This window comes from Osmerus mordax, chromosome 9 (assembly GCF_038355195.1).
Source record: "Osmerus mordax isolate fOsmMor3 chromosome 9, fOsmMor3.pri, whole genome shotgun sequence".
Lineage (NCBI taxonomy): Eukaryota > Metazoa > Chordata > Actinopteri > Osmeriformes > Osmeridae > Osmerus > Osmerus mordax.
Genome location: NC_090058.1, coordinates 5,558,902 through 5,576,799, shown reverse-complemented (window position 1 = coordinate 5,576,799; position 17,898 = coordinate 5,558,902). Strand labels below are relative to the sequence as shown.

The 17,898-nt window shown below is 42.9% G+C and overlaps 4 protein-coding genes across 7 annotated transcripts; 2 read left to right on the top strand and 2 right to left on the bottom strand.

The window, feature by feature from the left end:
* Positions 1-24: 24 nt before the first annotated feature.
* On the bottom strand, positions 25-5,225 carry pole2 (polymerase (DNA directed), epsilon 2). 3 transcript variants are annotated; one of them, XM_067243469.1, is made up of 19 exons: positions 5,158-5,225; positions 4,673-4,773; positions 4,508-4,583; positions 4,312-4,389; positions 4,115-4,208; positions 3,717-3,791; positions 3,524-3,607; positions 3,252-3,308; positions 2,961-3,009; positions 2,701-2,773; positions 2,252-2,424; positions 1,958-2,047; positions 1,819-1,873; positions 1,637-1,696; positions 1,224-1,301; positions 922-1,030; positions 554-730; positions 312-379; positions 25-181 (listed from the first exon to the last, which is right to left on the bottom strand). In XM_067243469.1, the coding sequence occupies exons 3-19, from the start codon at positions 4,570-4,572 to the stop codon at positions 163-165; spliced, it is 1,404 nt and encodes a 467-aa protein (XP_067099570.1). In that variant the 5' UTR covers positions 4,573-4,583; positions 4,673-4,773; positions 5,158-5,225; the 3' UTR covers positions 25-162. The 3 variants fall into 3 exon arrangements, with proteins under 3 accessions (XP_067099570.1, XP_067099569.1, XP_067099568.1); XM_067243468.1 differs by lacking the exon at positions 5,158-5,225 and adding an exon at positions 5,024-5,091; XM_067243467.1 differs by lacking the exon at positions 5,158-5,225 and adding an exon at positions 5,024-5,091 and having other exon boundaries at positions 1,819-2,047.
* Positions 5,226-5,655: 430 nt separating this feature from the next.
* On the top strand, positions 5,656-9,859 carry LOC136949230 (kelch domain-containing protein 1). Of its 2 annotated transcripts, XM_067243470.1 has the most exons (14): positions 5,656-5,892; positions 6,064-6,134; positions 6,532-6,649; positions 6,788-6,900; positions 7,164-7,251; positions 7,740-7,751; positions 7,862-7,945; positions 8,074-8,154; positions 8,268-8,326; positions 8,465-8,574; positions 8,684-8,756; positions 8,944-9,028; positions 9,238-9,290; positions 9,385-9,859. In XM_067243470.1, the coding sequence occupies exons 1-14, from the start codon at positions 5,785-5,787 to the stop codon at positions 9,524-9,526; spliced, it is 1,197 nt and encodes a 398-aa protein (XP_067099571.1). In that variant the 5' UTR covers positions 5,656-5,784; the 3' UTR covers positions 9,527-9,859. The 2 variants fall into 2 exon arrangements, with proteins under 2 accessions (XP_067099571.1, XP_067099572.1); XM_067243471.1 differs by lacking the exon at positions 7,740-7,751.
* Positions 9,860-10,266: 407 nt separating this feature from the next.
* Positions 10,267-12,476, top strand: dnaaf2 (dynein axonemal assembly factor 2). The gene is made up of 2 exons (XM_067243273.1): positions 10,267-11,832; positions 11,955-12,476. Exons 1-2 carry the CDS (start codon positions 10,267-10,269, stop codon positions 12,474-12,476), a joined length of 2,088 nt encoding a protein of 695 aa, XP_067099374.1.
* A 422-nt stretch (positions 12,477-12,898) lies between these two features.
* On the bottom strand, positions 12,899-16,412 carry lrr1 (leucine rich repeat protein 1). The gene is made up of 4 exons (XM_067243547.1): positions 15,880-16,412; positions 15,491-15,589; positions 13,691-14,418; positions 12,899-13,563 (listed from the first exon to the last, which is right to left on the bottom strand). Exons 1-4 carry the CDS (start codon positions 16,057-16,059, stop codon positions 13,308-13,310), a joined length of 1,263 nt encoding a protein of 420 aa, XP_067099648.1. The 5' UTR covers positions 16,060-16,412; the 3' UTR covers positions 12,899-13,307.
* Between the last annotated feature and the right edge of the window lie 1,486 nt (positions 16,413-17,898).

The window sequence follows — 17,898 nt, the reverse complement described above, 5'->3', positions numbered from 1 at the left end:
TTCACAAAAACGTCCACACATTCAGACAACATAATGTAGATATTTATTCCATAATACAAATGGTATATTGAAATAACAATTACAGATATAATTTACACGCACATTTTTTTTTACAAAACGATGAGTTACACAGTTAATCCATGGGAAGCTCCCATCCATTCTCTAGAGCCCTTGAAGCTTGCTGTGAGGATAAAAAGAGCACATTTAAAATAGATAAGGAAATGAAACCTTTCTGACAACTTTCACTTTTTTCTCTCCAGTAGAGATATTGTGGATAGGTTACAATGTAGGTAGAAGAGAATATTCCTTACCTGTCCTCCACAGTCCTGTTGGAGGGATAGTACACCTTGAAGGTGAAGCCAGTCCTGGGGAAGGAGCCCTGCAGAGAATGGAGGCATGACACAGGATATTAACAAAATCCACTCAATAAATAAGGAGATTCTACAATTAGGCACCAAGTTTAGTTTGTCGATTTATTATTTGAGCTGCATCACCGCATGTACCGGTAACTAAAACAAAATCCAAATGTGTAGGTGAAGGCTGCTGCTGTTACCGGGTTGATGCAGAGGCAGTCTGTGTTGGAGATGTTGAACGGGTCATATTTGTCAGCAAAAATAATGACGTCGGGCAGAGGGTAGACACGGAGGGCATAGTCATAAGCCCAGAACACCGGACTGACATAGAGCGGCAGAGGGGTCAGGTGACCCTGGGACAAGATGGTCTTCACAAACTATAGAGGGAGAGGTACAGCAGTCAGCTATAGTTAAACCTTCATTAAAAGAAGTCATGAACTGAGATTTTCAACTCTGTGAAAAATAAGCATGACAACTTTGATGACACCACGGACCAGTGGCAGAGGGATTGGCTGAATCTCAGATCTCAGACAGGAAGAGGACCACATTACAGCAGTCAGACACTCACATGGTTTGGAATGTCAAGATTGTTGCTAGGCATCCGGACACAGTTTCTGCACATCTTGTTGACCAGGTCTTCTCTAAGGACAACGATTTCCTGACTACAATACTGAATCCTAAGGGGGGGGGGGGGGGGGGACGACGACATGGTGGGGCCAGGAAACAAAGACAGTTATACATTTGATGCACAAGCATTGCCCTTATCAGAGACAATATAAACAATAAACATCTGAAAATCCTATAGTTCATATTTGTAGAAAGGTATTTGATTTAGTCTCATTCCACTGTAGGCGATTTGTTGTTCCATACCTGCAAGGGTTTGTGGTAAAGACTGAGAAAGGAACCTTCTGTCTAAACTCCTCAGTGATGTGGTCTGCTAGGGGAGGCCTGGGGATTCAATGTGAGCACACATAAAACTCAACATGTATACTTTAGGATGCCTACATCTGTTCAAAATATTCATGGCATATTGAAAGGCAAAGACAGCTAAGACATCACTTAAAAAACAGCATATGCCCCAAAGACAGGTCCAGGTCCACTCCTCATGGCTGCTGAATATGATTTCTTCAATTTCTTCTCCTCTAGTGAGTTTTTCCTTGTCTTCCTTGAGAGTTTAAGTTGGTTGAAGGGCAGTTCTATGGGCGTATGTGAAGCCCTCTGTGACATTGCTTCTAAAAAGGGCTATACAAATCATTTTGATTTGCTGATCCCTAAACTCTTACCTGGGCAGGATGGTGCTGGGACCAGGGTCGTCAGGCCCAGGAACAAACACAAAGCGACTACTGCAGGTCAGATTAGATTACCTCAGTCAGTAGCAGAACCCTCCAGAACTACACTTTGGCAAAACCATAAATCGAGTATGTCACAATACAATACTATTACATACACAGATCTAGGATCTTACCTGTTGTGAATGCTGGGGTATTCACAGATTGCATCTGCCAGTATCTTCAGTGACTCTTCAAAGAGGAGACCAGAAGACAGAATCAGTCTACTGTGCAACGTAATATAAACAGCTGAGATGTGGATCTTGAGGTCCTCACCTTTGAGGGATGTGATCTGAGTTTTCCCGTACGGGGCAGAGGAGAAGTTTCCACAGAAGATGAAGCAGGTGGGAGGCATGGCAGCATAGCCTACACAGAGCAAAATATAAGAAATGTCAACTGCTGTCACAATCACAACTGTACCAAAAATGTAAAGACACTGAGATCAATGAATCAAACTCTTTACACTGTATGAACACGTTTTAGTACGGAAAGATTTTAGTATACGGCAAGTCTGGGCTGAGACTAGCTCATAATCCAAACAGACAGACTCTCACTACCAGTGTTTCCTACCTGAAAACATAAGATGGATCTTCTCCAGCACCTCCACACTGTCCAGCCACACGTCAGACAACACGACAAACATGGCATCCTCGTTCTCCTCCTCCAGCTGTTTCAACTTAGCGGATGCCTTTACTGACGTGGTTGACGGGCCACCGAAAAAGTTAGTGTTGCCATAATATGCCCTAGAGAAGATAAGGTCACACACAGGTAAGATTCCTCACAATACTAAACACAAAAAGTAACAGTAGTAGTAGGTATTTTTTTGATCCCAGTATTTCCCATACATTGATTTATTTGTGACAGCCCGACACAATAAGAAATTAACCGCCACAAATGTATACACTTTTTGGTTGTTGTTGCCATTTACAAATACAAGAGAGAGAAAGTGATAACTTAAACTAGTAGGAACACTATCCACAGGACATATGAAGTGGAAACCAGAAGGTTGACCTGCTGACCTGGTGGTGGAGGAGGGTTCAGTAGGGGGGAATCCAAAGGCGTTGACATGGAAGACGGAGTCCTCGTACCAGCCTGTGAGGAGAGAGAAGACGCAGTTTAGCCTTAAGGGACAGGAATGCTCCTTTTACACTATATAACATTACACCTGAAGGAGTATCTAATCTCAAACTCTCTAGTAACTCTAGTATCTATACTTGGAAGTTGACACCACACCATAGAGACCTGTATGATTTTGTTGATATGTGAATATTTCCTTTACCTTCTGCCAGAACGAAGCAAGATTCTGTGTACAAACCACTGTGAAACTGGTGGAGATACAGGTAAAGGAATTATACAATTGTAACAGTGGAATAAAGAAACTCAGATTTCATGTTAATTTTCCCAGAACACAATCATCGTCCACTTTGTTGTTCGTTTTTTTCCCCACCCCAAACTGAGTATTTAAGAAACTAAGCAGAAAAGTATGAGTCTACATCTTTTGTGCTCGTCAACCTTGTGTCTTCTCATCATCCTCCACCCATGCACCCACACTTGGACAATGGAAGGATATTGCCTTTGACATGTTGAGCTGGATGGTTCCACTGGGGTCTTCCAGATAGAATTTACCCTGAAAAGATCAACATAATTTCAAACCTCTGTATACACACAGCCGGCGTAATTTCCCGATTGCAACTTTCTCAAATGAAAATGTATTCAGTCGCCATACCAATGTTAATGGACTGCACAGGATTAAAGAGATAATGTGTTGTTTACTGATTGATAGGAGGTTCTCATGCAATAAAGTCTATGAAAAAATCTAATGCATTAATATGATTACTCCACCTCTTTCAGCTGTGTCACCATTCCTAGGACGATGACCTCGCCTAACTTAGCCGTGCAACCAAGCAAGGCCTCTATCGTCTTCAACTGTTAAAAATAAAAGAAATATATAAAGTCAGTACCAAATCAGGGCACCCAACAAGGCATGCACATATAAACCCCCTTCGGGAAATGGCAGAGGGTACATTGTTGTTACCTGAAATTTGTTCCTGCCTTCCTCTACAGCTGCCCCTATAGCAGGCGGGGTGAAGAGCTCATGACGATGTGTCCGCTGTGAAAGGAGGGAACACATCAGGCACAAGACAGGTCTCCTTCACATTTTACATTTAGTCATTTAGCAGACGCTCTTATCCAGAGCGACTTACAGTAAAAGTTCAGGGACATTCCCCCCGAAGCAAGTAGGGTGAAGTGCCTTGCTCAAGGACACAACGTTGTTTTGCTCGACAAGGAATCAAACCGGCAACCTTCTGATTAATAGCCCGACTCCCTAACCGCTCAGCCATCTGACTCTCACACATATTCTTAAAGCTGTAAGTCAGTGCAGTGTATTAACCTGCTGCAGTTTATGAACTCTGTTGGCAGCACTGTACTAACCTGCTGCAGTATAGTATAGCGTTCCCTGAAGAGGTCGGCCTTGTCTCTGGCTGTGCCACACAGGCTGGGCGCAGGGTGATTCGTCATGCTGATGCTGCCAGACCAATCAGCAACAACTTTACTAAAACATGTCTAGAACCAGCTGTAGGATCAATTAATAACCGCAGGAAATGCATTTTGTAATATATGGTACTCACGGAATGAACTTTTTCCTCTCAGTACTGTAGATAAACCGTGGCACATCGAATGCACTGATGATGTTAAAAACATTGTCTCTGAAAATATTGACATAGTTAATTTCAGCCCATTATAGTAAGAAATGAGACACAACCAATAGACCATGAAACAATGTACCATGATGTATCTGATTTTTGATTTCAAACTATAACTTACATATTTTCATCACATGACTGACTACAATCCTGTACAGCAGTCTCCACTACTGGTAGCTCTATCATACTGGAGGACACTGTAGATGAAGGAAGGACATTCATTAATGGCAGCTGATTGATTCATTCATTGCTGCTAAAAGATCAACTGTCATCGTTTGACACTCACAAGGCTGCTTCTCAACAGCATCTAACACCCGTTCGATGACATCATCCAGCTCCAGCGGACTGACTGATTCCAGGACCTCAATGAGATACCTACTGGCATCTCTGTAAATTCACAATTCAACATATAGTCATCAACCCAAATGACAGCTATGTAGCTAGCTATTGTTGGCAAGGTTCAATGTCATTTATTCTACATATCCTACTGGCTTCAAGAATCAGCACAGCACCACGTAGTATCAACAGAGACGTCACTACTTAGCTCGCTACCTGTATAACTGAGTTAACTACCCATAATTCCACAATAAATATATCCCCCACAAGATACAGACACACATAACAACAATAGACATACGGTCGAAGCATCAGTCCCCGCATCTTGAACCCAGCAGACACTTTAGATTTTACTTTGCGAACTTCCATGTTCATTGCTGCTTCGCAACAATCAACCTTTCGCGCTAAATATGATCAACTTCCGCATACATTTACCTCACTTCCGATTAAGGGGTGGACGTTTCAAATCTGTAGAAAGGCTTCCTCTCCCTTTTCTGCGTATTTTTACCAGATTTTTACACAGACTTTATGTAATGTGTTACAGTTATGAATTCATAGGTCAAGCTCAACCTGCAATCTCTCCCCTCCCATTTTCGGAAATGGTCATAGTCAGGCGAAGGAAACGACGCAAGGCTGCTTGCGAACACTATTAAGATGTAGACCATTTTCGGCTTGTCTACTTTGACAAGACTATGCACCACACACTATCATGTGATGTCACATGCTAGAACTTACTTTTTTTTTTACAACTTAATAAAATTGTCTATGCAAGTATATTAGTTTGATTTTATGCTGTCTGACTTCAACAGGACCAGAGCCATATAAAAAGATTTGATATAGCTCTGAACAGGACGAGCTGAAAGACAGACTTAAACTGTCCTTCGTCCTGTTCCGTAACAGCCCCCTTTGTCTCGCCCCCCCTTCTAAATTCCTGCTGTCAAATGGCAAGCTTCTGGGTTGTTGACATGAACTCATAGCCTATATGCTATTTCAACAGCTTACAATTTGCACGATTTTTAGTATTCAATCTATCATGTATTTTTTATAACATTTACAGCGGACATGAATTCTGCTATTGAAGCACACTGTTCAGAGCTGGTGGCTCGCGAGAGAAGCGGACACACAGCTTTAGTGGAGGGGGACCAACTGTATGTCTGGGGAGGCTACGTGGTAAATACTGCGATACAACAACTGTCATATCAATAAATACATAAATCATGGTAGTCTTTTTTTTTAAATGTTAACGCAATGTTATGCCAGCCAAGGCATCGCAATGTAGATAGTTCGATGTCAAGTCAAATATTAATGTGATCATAGTAATAATTTAATAATCTTTTGCAGTCAATTGCTGATGATGAAGTATTCCTACCCAATGATGAAATCTGGGTGTATGACATAGAAAGAGGAGCATGGTAAGATGATGACATTGTAACATTTACAAATGGTTGCATGGAAACTGTCAAGCTGTCAGTGTCACATGTTCATGAATGTTTCAACTGAAGATAAACCTAACTAGACACAAGAAACAAATATGCAAAAGTGAATCATGGTGATGTACAGTACTGTACTACACAGTCCTACAAGCAACATCATAACTGTATTATAACACACATATAGCTACTTCATCTTCCATTTACAAAAACATTCTATCTCAATTTGTGTGTGTGTATGTGTGTCTCTCTTTGTGTGTGTGTGTGTGTGTGTGTGTTTGTGTGTGTGCGTGTATCATAGACAGATTGGTCCTCAAGGATAGAGCTTTCCATACCATGTTTTATTCTTAACTGCTGGACTCTTTTTCCCGTCTTAAAGGGAAATGTTTCAGATGTCCGGCGAGGTACCGCCCTCCATGTCTGGCACCTGTGGCTGCTCTCTCAATGGAGACATGTACATATTTGGGGGTTGTGATGACAATGGACAAACAAATCAGGTGATTGCTATGTAAACGTAGTATGGCTTACTGTGACCAAGTAACAAAATATCAATAATATAGAATGAAAAGCAAGAAATACCAAAATATTGTAGAACTGCCGTTGTGGGTCTAGTAACAGTCTGTGTTGGTACACAGCTTTACTGTGTGAACCTGCTAGATGGTCAGTACTGTTGGAGAAGGATCATTCATGAGAGTGGCTCCCCTCCCTCTCCCAGAGACAAGCTGTCCTGCTGGGTCTACACTGGAAGGTGAGTATGGTTATAGCTACGAATGGCTTTAGACAGTGAGCTGAGCAGTAAGCTGAACATAAGTCAAGTTTACGATGCACTATATGTACTATTTGTACATCGTTTCGGATAAAGGAACCTGCTAAATGAATAAAATGTAATGAACATTTTTACAATTACAGGTTTACAATGTCCCAATTTTGTAGGCTATTGTGGCCTTGACCAATGTCACAGTACGTCAAAGTCTGGTAGAGTGTGATGTGGATGTGTGCCGACCCCCGCAGGCTAATTTACTTTGGAGGGTACGGTCACAAGCAGCTGAGAGACATTGACAACAACAACCGAAGCTTCATTCTGGATGAGGCCTCATGGGTAAAGTTTAATGGCAGTTTATTTAAAGATAAAGTCTTACAAAGTTACTTAAAGGTCCCATGACATGCTGTTTTTGGATGCTTTTATATAGGCCTTATTGGTCCCCTAATACTGTATCTGAAGTTTCTTTCCCAAAATTAAGCCTTTTTCAGCTTTCATTTTCAGTTTTATGACGTCATAAAACCAGCATTTTCAAAACCGAGCTTTTCAGCTTTCATTTTCTCAAAGGCGGAGAAGAATACCAGGGCTTGGTTTACACCTATCGAAATTTCTAGCCACTGGGGGACCACAGGCAGGCTAGGGGAGCTCATAATGATGTTAAATAGCCTCCTAAAGTGAACATTTTATGTCATGGGACCTTTAAGAAAAAATAATAAGGGAGTAAGGTGCACTGACGCAGAATGGGGGTGGGGGGCAGGGTGGTATGACAGATTCTTACGTTCTTGTCTGACTTTCTTTTGCCCCTCACCCCCAATATATCTGACAAGTTGGCACCCATGGTAAGATTTATTGAAAGTCAATCGAATATTTCTTGGCCACACTCACTAGTTTTTAACCTTATAGGTTAACAACGTTTTTGTTTGTGACATTGTAATTGTTTGCTCTTCAGGTTGAGGATGTATTCTGGGGATGGAACAATGAGGTCCACATGTTTGACCCAACAGCAGCCAACTGGAGTGAACCCCGCACTAGTGTACGGCTTAAGTCTTAAATACGTTTGAATGTATTCATTTCAATTAACTGTCATCTCAAAAGGGCAAAAAACAACAACACAATCACATCTACAAGCTGATTGCACGGCTGGTATGTTTGTGTCTGCAGGGTCGTGCCCCCGCGCCCCGGGCAGCTCACGCCAGCGCTACTCTGGAGCACAGAGGATACGTGTGTGGGGGGAGAGTCATGGTGAGAGTTGCATGTTTCTCTCAACTTCTTATGAGAATTCTGAGCTATCAAAAACATCTTGACACACGTTTGTCTGTTCTTCTTGAGTGTCAAATATGCTTCCTCACTTGTAGGAAACCAGGACCAGCGACATCCACTGTCTAGATCTGAAGACATGGACGTGGACGGAGATGTAGGTGTTTACACGTGACACAATTGAAATTCTAACATACTGACCATAGACCTGACATCAGTTGTCCAATAATAATTCAAAAATAATATCAGGTCATGTCTAGTTATTTTAATTGATTTTTGATAACCCCTCGTCTAGTGTACCAGTCTCCACAGTACCAGTAGGACGGTCTTGGCATACTATGACTGCAATATCAGATAGAGCTCTCTTCCTCTTTGGTGGATTGAGTGTGGAGTGCAAGCCAATGAGTAAGTAGTAGTACATTATACCCACCGAGAGAAATTAGTAAATTCATTATTCTATTTTTAAACAGAACTTTTAGGCAAGCTTCCATAAAGCCTGGATTCTGTTTCCCAGGTGATGGCTGGGTGCTGGACGTCGAAACAAAGAAATGGAGAGAGATCGAACATCCCTACCAAGAGAAACCACGGTAGCCAAAGGATAATTTTGTTGCCCAAAAATACCTTTTTCTAAACAAAGTAAACTCGATTTAGAGTACCTTTCAATAGGCTGTATTTTATGTCAGGGATATGTATTATTATCCATGAAATATTTCAGATTATCCTATGAGTCTTTTCTGTCCTTTACTGGAACCCACTTTTATTGTATTCCTCCAGGTTGTGGCACACAGCGTGCCTTGGCAGGGACTCTGATGTCATCGTCTTTGGGGGAAGCTGTGACTTCATCCTCCTTGTTGACAAGGTAGGTTTTTACAAATAAATACTTATCTCTCTCTCAGGCTGTTGTTACTACTAGGACGGCATTGTCATGCACGACAGGATGAACATTTAAAAACATGCCTCAGAATAGAGAGTACGTTATACATTTAACAGATAACAATGTAGCCGTCTAAAATTAGGTAATAGATGTTGAATGGATAATACACTCTCTACCTCTCTACTTTCCTTAAGGGTCACTGCAATGACGCACTCGTTTTCCAGATACAGCCTCATCCCCTCTTTAGGTAGACCATCTTTCCACTCAAAGTGAGAATGATAGTTTTGTTTCATCACATCCAACCAGTCTGGTTTCTCTTGACATTATTTATTTCCTGACAGGTTATGCGAGGACTACATCGCAAAGAATATAAAGTCAAGCAAAATACTTCAGAAAAGGTTCCCTCTGCTGCCCTCCAAGCTGCTTCAGGCTGTCCAGAGACGAATTACTTTCTATAGAACCTCAAAAAAGAATGTCAATTAATCCTACATGCTACAGATAGTTTTAGTTCAGTATAGCATTCTGCTTTGTACATGCAGTTTTATTTATTAATTATCTTTTATTAAATGGTGAGTCTGTATTGCAGTCATTCATTATTGCAAACTACTACATTATTTTCATATTTTAATAATCAATCATAAAAAAATACATACACAGAAATACAAGTTTCAGCTGCTTTTATATTTGTATACTGTTGAAATAGACTTGATATCTGTTTGTATATGATGTGCTTTAATTTTTATTTTATACCATGCATGTGCATCTATAAAATATGTTTTAAATGAATAAATATACAACTGAAACCTACATGGAGTAAACGGTCATACTCTATTCGTATACTTAGTGTTTTATCAGCTATAATCGTCAATTCATCCCAAGCATAATGGAGCCAATATCGTATTTTATTTACGACAAATGTTCCGATTTTTAGACGGATGTCTATTTTTCAATGGTCTATTTTTCAATGGTTCTGATTCTAAAGTTTTCTCTGAGTGGATTCCAGCCACATGATCTGTTGCCATGGTTACGTCAACAGACGCTTTGTGTTTGGAGGAGTGGAGCTGTGAGTCAGTTGAAGAACCATGGCAAAGCACTGTGTGACTTAAACAATTTGCTTGTGGTGTCGTCTATTAACCAGTAAAGAAGTTTGAGGTTTTTGTTAGGTAAAACTTACTAACTACATTAAGTTACAAAGGACACTAGCATAGCCTTCACGACCCAAAATGGAGTTCGGTGAGAAACTAAAAGAGATGAACATGACAACCGATGAAATTAAAAGGTTTACCAACGCTTTCAAAGACCCTAAATTCAAAGAATTGCTGCAAGATTACGCCCAGGAAATTTCAGACCCTAAGACTAAGATGATATATGAGCAAGAAATTAAAAAGTTGGAGCTGGAAAGGGGCATTGACCTTCATTTTATTCACCCCGAGCCTTTTCGCGTCCTGAAGACGAGTGTGGACGGCAAACAGAAGTGCTTTATCAACATCTGCTCCAACGAGTGCATTGGTAAACCCGAATTTAAAGTCGGGAGGTCAAACGACGGCATTCCAGGCCACCACTGGTCTCTGCCCCACAGCTTGACCCAAGGGCGAACTGACAGGGATTCCAAAGGTAACAAGTTCATTATATATGACGTTGTATTCCACCCGGACACACTTCACATTGCTGGGACAAACAAGACGTTCATGGACATGGTGGATGGTATTGCTGTTCAGGCCATTCAGGACGGATTCAAAGTTAAACTGGACAAAAATAACACTAGAGTCCTTAAGATCAAGTACAAGGGGACACCTGTGGCTTCTGTCACCCGCAAAACCATCCCTGGACACCCTGGTCAAGAGAAGCCAGCCCAGCCTGACCCTCTCTCTTTCCCCTACCCAGACGAGAGGCCAAACACAGAAGCACCTAATCCTAAAGAGGGTCTCAAAGCTAAGGTGCAGCCCAGCCAGAGCCACCACAAATCAGATTCTGACCCTTCCAAGGGTTCCACCAAGCCCAACTACACCCTAAAGTACATAGAGCATATTGACTTACAGGATTTCAGGTTCTCAAGAGACTCTGCCCGCAGCCCCCGGCCCAAAGAAATAGTCGTAATGGTGGAGCTGCCCCTCCTCAGATCAGTAGGGGAGCTGGATCTGGACGTGACAGAGAAGACCGTTCTGCTGCAATCCAAGAAGCCAGCCTACAGCCTGAAGGTACCCCTGGCATACCCTGTGGACTACGATAAAGGAGAAGCCAAGTTCAACAAGCTGACGCATCAGCTGACTATCACCCTGCCTGTCCTGCCCCTGAAGCAGCCGACCAGCCTGCCATTTCTCTCTGGGGCCTGCAGTGAGAACGAGGAGGGGGAAGACAGCGACAAGGCAGTGTTGTCAGAAGACAGGTCGACAGCGTCTGGCCAAGGAGATGAGTTGGATCAAGACAACGCTTCCACAGCAAACAGCTCAGAGGAAGCAGCTGACTGTGGGACTGATCCAGCACCATCAGCACAAGCTGGGATCCAGCCTGGTTCACCCTGGAGAGACAGGGAAGAGCCTGGCCAGCCAGGTGGCCTTGACTGGAGTCACAACCTGAGACACTGTGAGGAAGCAGGAGACGAGGCCGGAGACGAGGCCGGAGATGATGCCGGAGACGAGGCCGGAGACGAGGCAGGAGACGAGGCCGGAGACGAGGCAGGAGACGAGGCCGGAGACGAGGCAGGAGACCAGGCCGGAGACCAGGCTGCTGACTGCAACAGCCCGACAAGGGAGGAGGAAGAGCAGGCTGGCAATATGCATCTGAACAAGGTAAACCTCTTATAATCCCACAGAATTTTAATTTTGTAGGATTATGAAAGTAAATGTCATGGTTCTCCAATTGTTATTAACACCAGCCTCTCCACTTCCACTTCTTCCATTTCTTTTTAAAGAGCAACTCTGAGCCCTCATCCCTGATCGCCAACATGGTGTTTGAAACAAACGAAACATCCGCTTTGTCCACCATTGCATCCCAGCCTGACCTCCACCAGTACCATCACCAGACCACTGACCAGCTGCAACACAGAGACAAGAGAGAGGGGGACACATGTCCTGAGGAGAAGAGTAGAACCCCAATGTTAAGCAGAAGTGGTGTAGAGGCAGAGAGAGCAGCTCCATTCACTGAGACCGAAGGCAAGCCAGCTCCATCTACAGCCAAGGTGAACAACAGCACCGTGCGCTTCTGTGAGGACCTGGCTGTGATCCCACAGGAGATGTTGAAGGAAGAGGAAGGGGTGGATGAAGATGACCTGCCATCACAGCAGACCTTTCCTCAGGACTGGAACATGAAGCAGTTTGTACCTCCAGCTGTGCTGAGGGAGACTAAGGAGGATGGACAGGAAGTTGTCATAACCGAACATGCTACTTCTGCCGGATTTTCCTTTAAGAACACTCTTCTCTATGACCTTGACTGATTCTCCTGTTTAACTATAACTTTGGTTTAATGATATACTCCTATAGCAGGGGTGTTCAATCCTAGTCCTCAGCTTCCTCCTGTATGTTCATTGCTCCAAGACACCTAATTCAAATGAATGGTTTTTATCAGGCTGCCACAGAGCTTGATAACAACCCATTCATTTGAAACAGGTGTACTGGAGCAGGGAAACATGAAAATGTTCTATATGGGTTCTATATTAACCCACATTACAGAATGCTCATTGTGAGCCAAAGGCAACAGTGTTTGAGTTTTGCTTTACTCACAACAGTGATTTGAGTGGTGACACAAGCTCCAGTTTCAATAAATTGTTGAGTAGTTCTCTACCTAATTTAACCAGATCATTGTTACAACATTTGAATGTTTGTATTCCAGCCCCAATAAACGGTGACAATATGGGACTTTCTTTTACTTCAATCTTGTAACTTTATTATGAAAATTGTCCCAGTTAAGTAAAAAAAAGGACCCTTTTAGACAGCTTTGAATGTTTGATTAGTAACAAAGTAGACCGACACAAAGACGAGACTGTAGGTATCCCCGATAACAATACAGAAATAACATGTGGATGAAATAACACACAGAGATAAATACGCAGGACATTGTCTGAGCAGAGATCCTGTCAGTCATCCTGCCATGTATGAAAAACAGCACTGACCAACTCAAGCTGACATTCTGTAACTTTCATTAATAACACTGCTGACATTCACGAGCTGAATTGAGGTAATTCAACTTGTCTACTGAAATTCCCATCATCATGGTAACCCCATGTCCACATACACACACAAACACACTCACACTTCCATTGTTATCATCATCTGATCCCCCTTTGGAGGCAGTTGTCAAGGAACTCAGAGTAGCAGGCCAGGGAGCAGAAGTGTTGCTGGACAGGGGCCTCTGTGCCCCCCATGTCATCCACAAGTACCACGGTGTGGGACACCTGGTGAAGGTTCATGCTAACTGCAGTCTGAATGAAGAAGTTGATGCAGGGCTGGCCACAGTCACAGGTCTTGGCCCTCTCGAGGTCCCTGCACAGGTGGGCGGGGATGAGGTGAGGCCCATATGGAACCCTGGGAGGAGTGATGGAAAGATAAGTGTGAGGTCAACCATGATATAATATACCTGTTTAAGACATAGCAAATATACAGTATATATATACCTAAAGGGTAGACAGAGTAGAGAAGCTATGAGACTAACCTAAGATTTACCACAGCCCTGGAGGCCATCTCCTGTAAACTGAGGGGGAAGGTGAGCTCCATGCGGTGGTCCAGTGGATTAGGCTGGGTAAACGGGTTCCCAAACAGGTCTAGATTCTCAAGGCTCAGCTTCCGGAAGTTATCAGGCAGCAGTGACAGCTGGTTATGTGCGGCGGACAGGAACCTCAGCTTGGACAAATGTCCGATGCGGAAGGGCAGACATTTCAACTTGTTGTCATCCAGTTTCAGGTTGACCAGCTCTCTGAGGTGGCAGAGCTGTGTGGGCAGAGCCTGGAGGCGGTTCTGGCTCAGGTCCAGGTTCTGGAGGGTGCCCTGGAGGGAGGACAAACAGAGGGCTTCACTGAAGCTCTCCAGGTGGTTGTTGTGCAGAACCAGATCAGCCAGACAGCCCAGGTCCCCAATGGTGGCAGGAAGCTTCTTGATGTGGTTATTGCTGAGGTCAAGTTTCCGCAGAGACTTGAGGGAGAGCATCCTCAGGTCGATGCGGGACAGTCGACAGTAAGAGACCTGCAGTTGCTCTAGGGAGTATGGGAAGTTGGACGTCAAGGGGTAGTCCTTCTTTGACATGATGGTCAGCTTCTTCTTGGGCTTCTCCACATCCCGGGCTCGCACTGGTGTCAGTGTAGAAAGAGGAAGACTGTCCATGTCACTTCCTCTGTCAGCCAAACGAGCAGCAGACAGGAAGTTCTTCAGGCTATTAGCATCAGCCTGTAAAAATAACCACACCCATTTCACACAAATGTCCTATTTGAATTTTCTAAATAGACCTGTTTAACTTTGTGAATCAATGATTTGACATGAAATAATTGGTAAGGTAAATGGTTTACCCAATCCCAAAACATATTAGATTTGGGTTCCTGGGTTGGCTAAACTCACTTATTGCTGGTATTCAGAGTGATGTACCATATATAATATAAGACATCAGCTCACAGATACAATATAAGGCAATCACTTCCCTAAAAATAAATGGACACATTTCCTCTATGAAAACAGATAGAAAACCTTCAGAGTGGTGTAAAAAATAAAATAGTGGCCTATATGTAAAATATAAAAACAATTAGTAATCAAACACAAAATTATTTTAAATTTTACTTCAAAGTATAAAACACAGACCACTTTGTTTCTCACTGGAGGTACACAATAAATAACATTTAATTACACACAGATTACAATACACAGGAGGTTGCATTAACATAATAAGTCCCTCAAAGGGGTTGGTAGTAATCTCTCTCACATGGAGACTGGGCTGGGCCTACTGTTGCCCTATAACTGTGTCTGTGATGCTACTGACCATGTGATGATTAGGCTACATTAAACTGCAGTCCTATTTAGGGAAATAGGTCATACCCAACCCAATATGCACCAGAGGCAATCACATCCAATGGAAATGATGAGCCTGAGAGATGGAATATTATTACGTTCCTCACACACTAGTACACCACTAGGCTAACATCCTAAGATTGACTTTCAAAGGTGGCCTTGAGCTTCACATGATTGTTACAACTATTACTACACTGCAAGCTAAAGCAACTGTCTGCTTTATAAGTTTATGGTTATAATAAATGGCAAATTCCTTCTTTTTTTATTATGTTTGGCAAAACAAACCCCACCCCCTCCTCCTCCCTTCAAAGTGACTCAGTCTTGCTGTGAACTGAACAGCACATAGCCTAGATCAATCAACATGTAGTGCAATATACTTGGCCAAAACAACTTGTCTTATTTAAATATTCCTGTCACGTTTAATATTGGGAATAGATAAAGAACGTGAGCCTATTCCTACCTTGCTCAGACAGATGTCCACAGCAGGCTCCTTTAGCCTGACGGTGGCCTTGCCCTCATCTACGAACCAGGTGAAGAACTTCTCTATGTTGTCCTTTAGCTGGGAACAGATGGCAAACATTAAACTGGAGGTAAAGTAGAAAAAACAATGTCTAACAATTTGATATAAAGCAGTTAGAAAGATTTAAGAATATTTTTTTTGCAGTACTTACAATACATTTAACTCATTTATTAATCTGTCTATATTATTTATGGCACCTCATATTTAAGCATTGGTTAAATACATCACAATGTAAAATGTAGGGGTGTACTGCTAGTCTTGTGTAGTAAATCGATACTAGCCACATGACAGGGTAGCTCGCTAAACCAGCAAGATAAACAGCTACCCACCTTGTACTTCGAACCAGCCCGGTCCTTGGCTGTGCAGATCATCAGATAGATGTTCCGCAGGGTATTCTTGTCCACATGTTTTCCTATTGACAACACGGCCCGGACACCTTTCCCCTTTCTCTTCATTCCGAAGCTGGGAAGCATCCTGCTCACCACCTCAACATCACACTGGAGCTTCATGGCACCAAGGGCCCGATGTGTCTGAGCTCAAGTCGTGGGGTTAATGCATGCCCAGATGAATATTACACGCGACTGAGCTGTATCGACACCATGTATTCAATGGGTGACATGTAGTCCACAACTAGACTGGTTCGGCTGCAAGAAAAACAAATGCAATTGCTGTTGAGTAGTAGCTAATATGAAAGCTATCAAACTCTAAATCCAACTCTAAACAAGCTCAGAACCAGATCAGCGCTTCAAAATGTAAACTATCTTCATCGCACTTCGTGGAAATCGTTGTCGCACTTTTAATGATGATTGTACTTAAATAAACGGCGTATTGAAAGACCGCCATAGCAGGTTCCTATACTTCACAACAGTCTGAAGCGCGCGAGAGGGAAGTGGACGAGTGGCAGATGTACACATGCGCACAAGACATCGCACACTCTGTTTACTTCATGATACTGGCTTTGTTTTACATTAAGCTTAAAACATATGAAGCCATCCTAAATATAGAGTCGTCTGTTTTTGTTGTTGTAACTATAAATTATGTTGATATGAAAATAAGTTTCATAAGACAAACCAAATATTATTTTCAGTGGCAGTGAGTTTCAGACTATGGCCACTGGGTGGTAGAAAAGGTCTTTGTGGATTTCTGTGGGGGTAGATGGGCCAGTGATTTTCATTAAACTATTTGCAATGACGACTACTAGATATGGTAGAATATATTATTTATTAACATAAAGTATACATTAATATGTGTAAGGTCACCGCGAAACAAATCACTATACTTTTCATTTTGGAAGAGGAAATTATTCATGTTTACAGAGGCCTAGTTGTTTCTTCTGTGTCTTGATAGGTGTGACAGATAAAACTGACTAATCTACATGTGTCATAGATTCACCAGCAAAGCTCTGAGTCAACTGAAGATGTACACATACTCTTGTGAAACTGTGGCAGTGGCTTGCCTCACAGCAATAAGGGGCTGGGTTTGCTGCTTGGAGCTTGAGTTTGGTGTTCAGGTGGCAGGGACGTGCACAGGAATTTTGAAGGGCAGTTGCTCTGGCCTGAAAAAAGTGCCTCGGAGGGGCACTTTGACTCGAGGAGGGCAAACGAGCAGTTGCCCGGGCAACCTTAGCCTCCCCCCTGTGCACGTCCCTGTCAGGTGGGCTCTCTCCCAGGCCTTTCTGTGTGGAGTTTGCATGTTCTCCCTTTGCTCACAAGGGTTTCCTCTGCAAAGAACTCAAATAAAAACATGCAGAACAGATTGCTTTCTTTGTCCATGTACATGGCCCAAGTGATCACTTGGACTAGGCCCCACGTCACCTTCATGCTGAGGACCCTCAGAGGAAGGACAGTAAGATGGGAAAATGCAGAGGACTAATTTACATTTACATTTACATTTATTCATTTAGCAGACGCTCTTATCCAGAGCGACTTACAGTAAGTACAGGGACATTCCCCCGAGGCAAGTAGGGTGAAGTGCCTTACCCAAGGACACAACGTCAGTTGGCATGACCGGGAATCGAACTGGCAACCTTCGGATTACCAGCCCGATTCCCTCACCGCTCAGCCACCTGACTCCCACCAATTTAAACGGTGGACTCTCTGCACGTGTGTGTGTAATGCTGATATAGAAAAGTTTCTTCTTCTATAGTGGATAATCTTGTACACAAGAGGTAGGTTAGGTACAACTCAGTGCACATGTAAAAAGGGTGCAGGCATGCCCCACCTATATACCTTAGACCACACCACTGTTGCAGAATCTTCTGTTATAGAGCAGAGTTGCCTTGCTTGTCTTGACTCCCGCTTACCAACTCATTCTCTCCCTCCTCCTCCTTTTTAAAGCCACTCAACGCT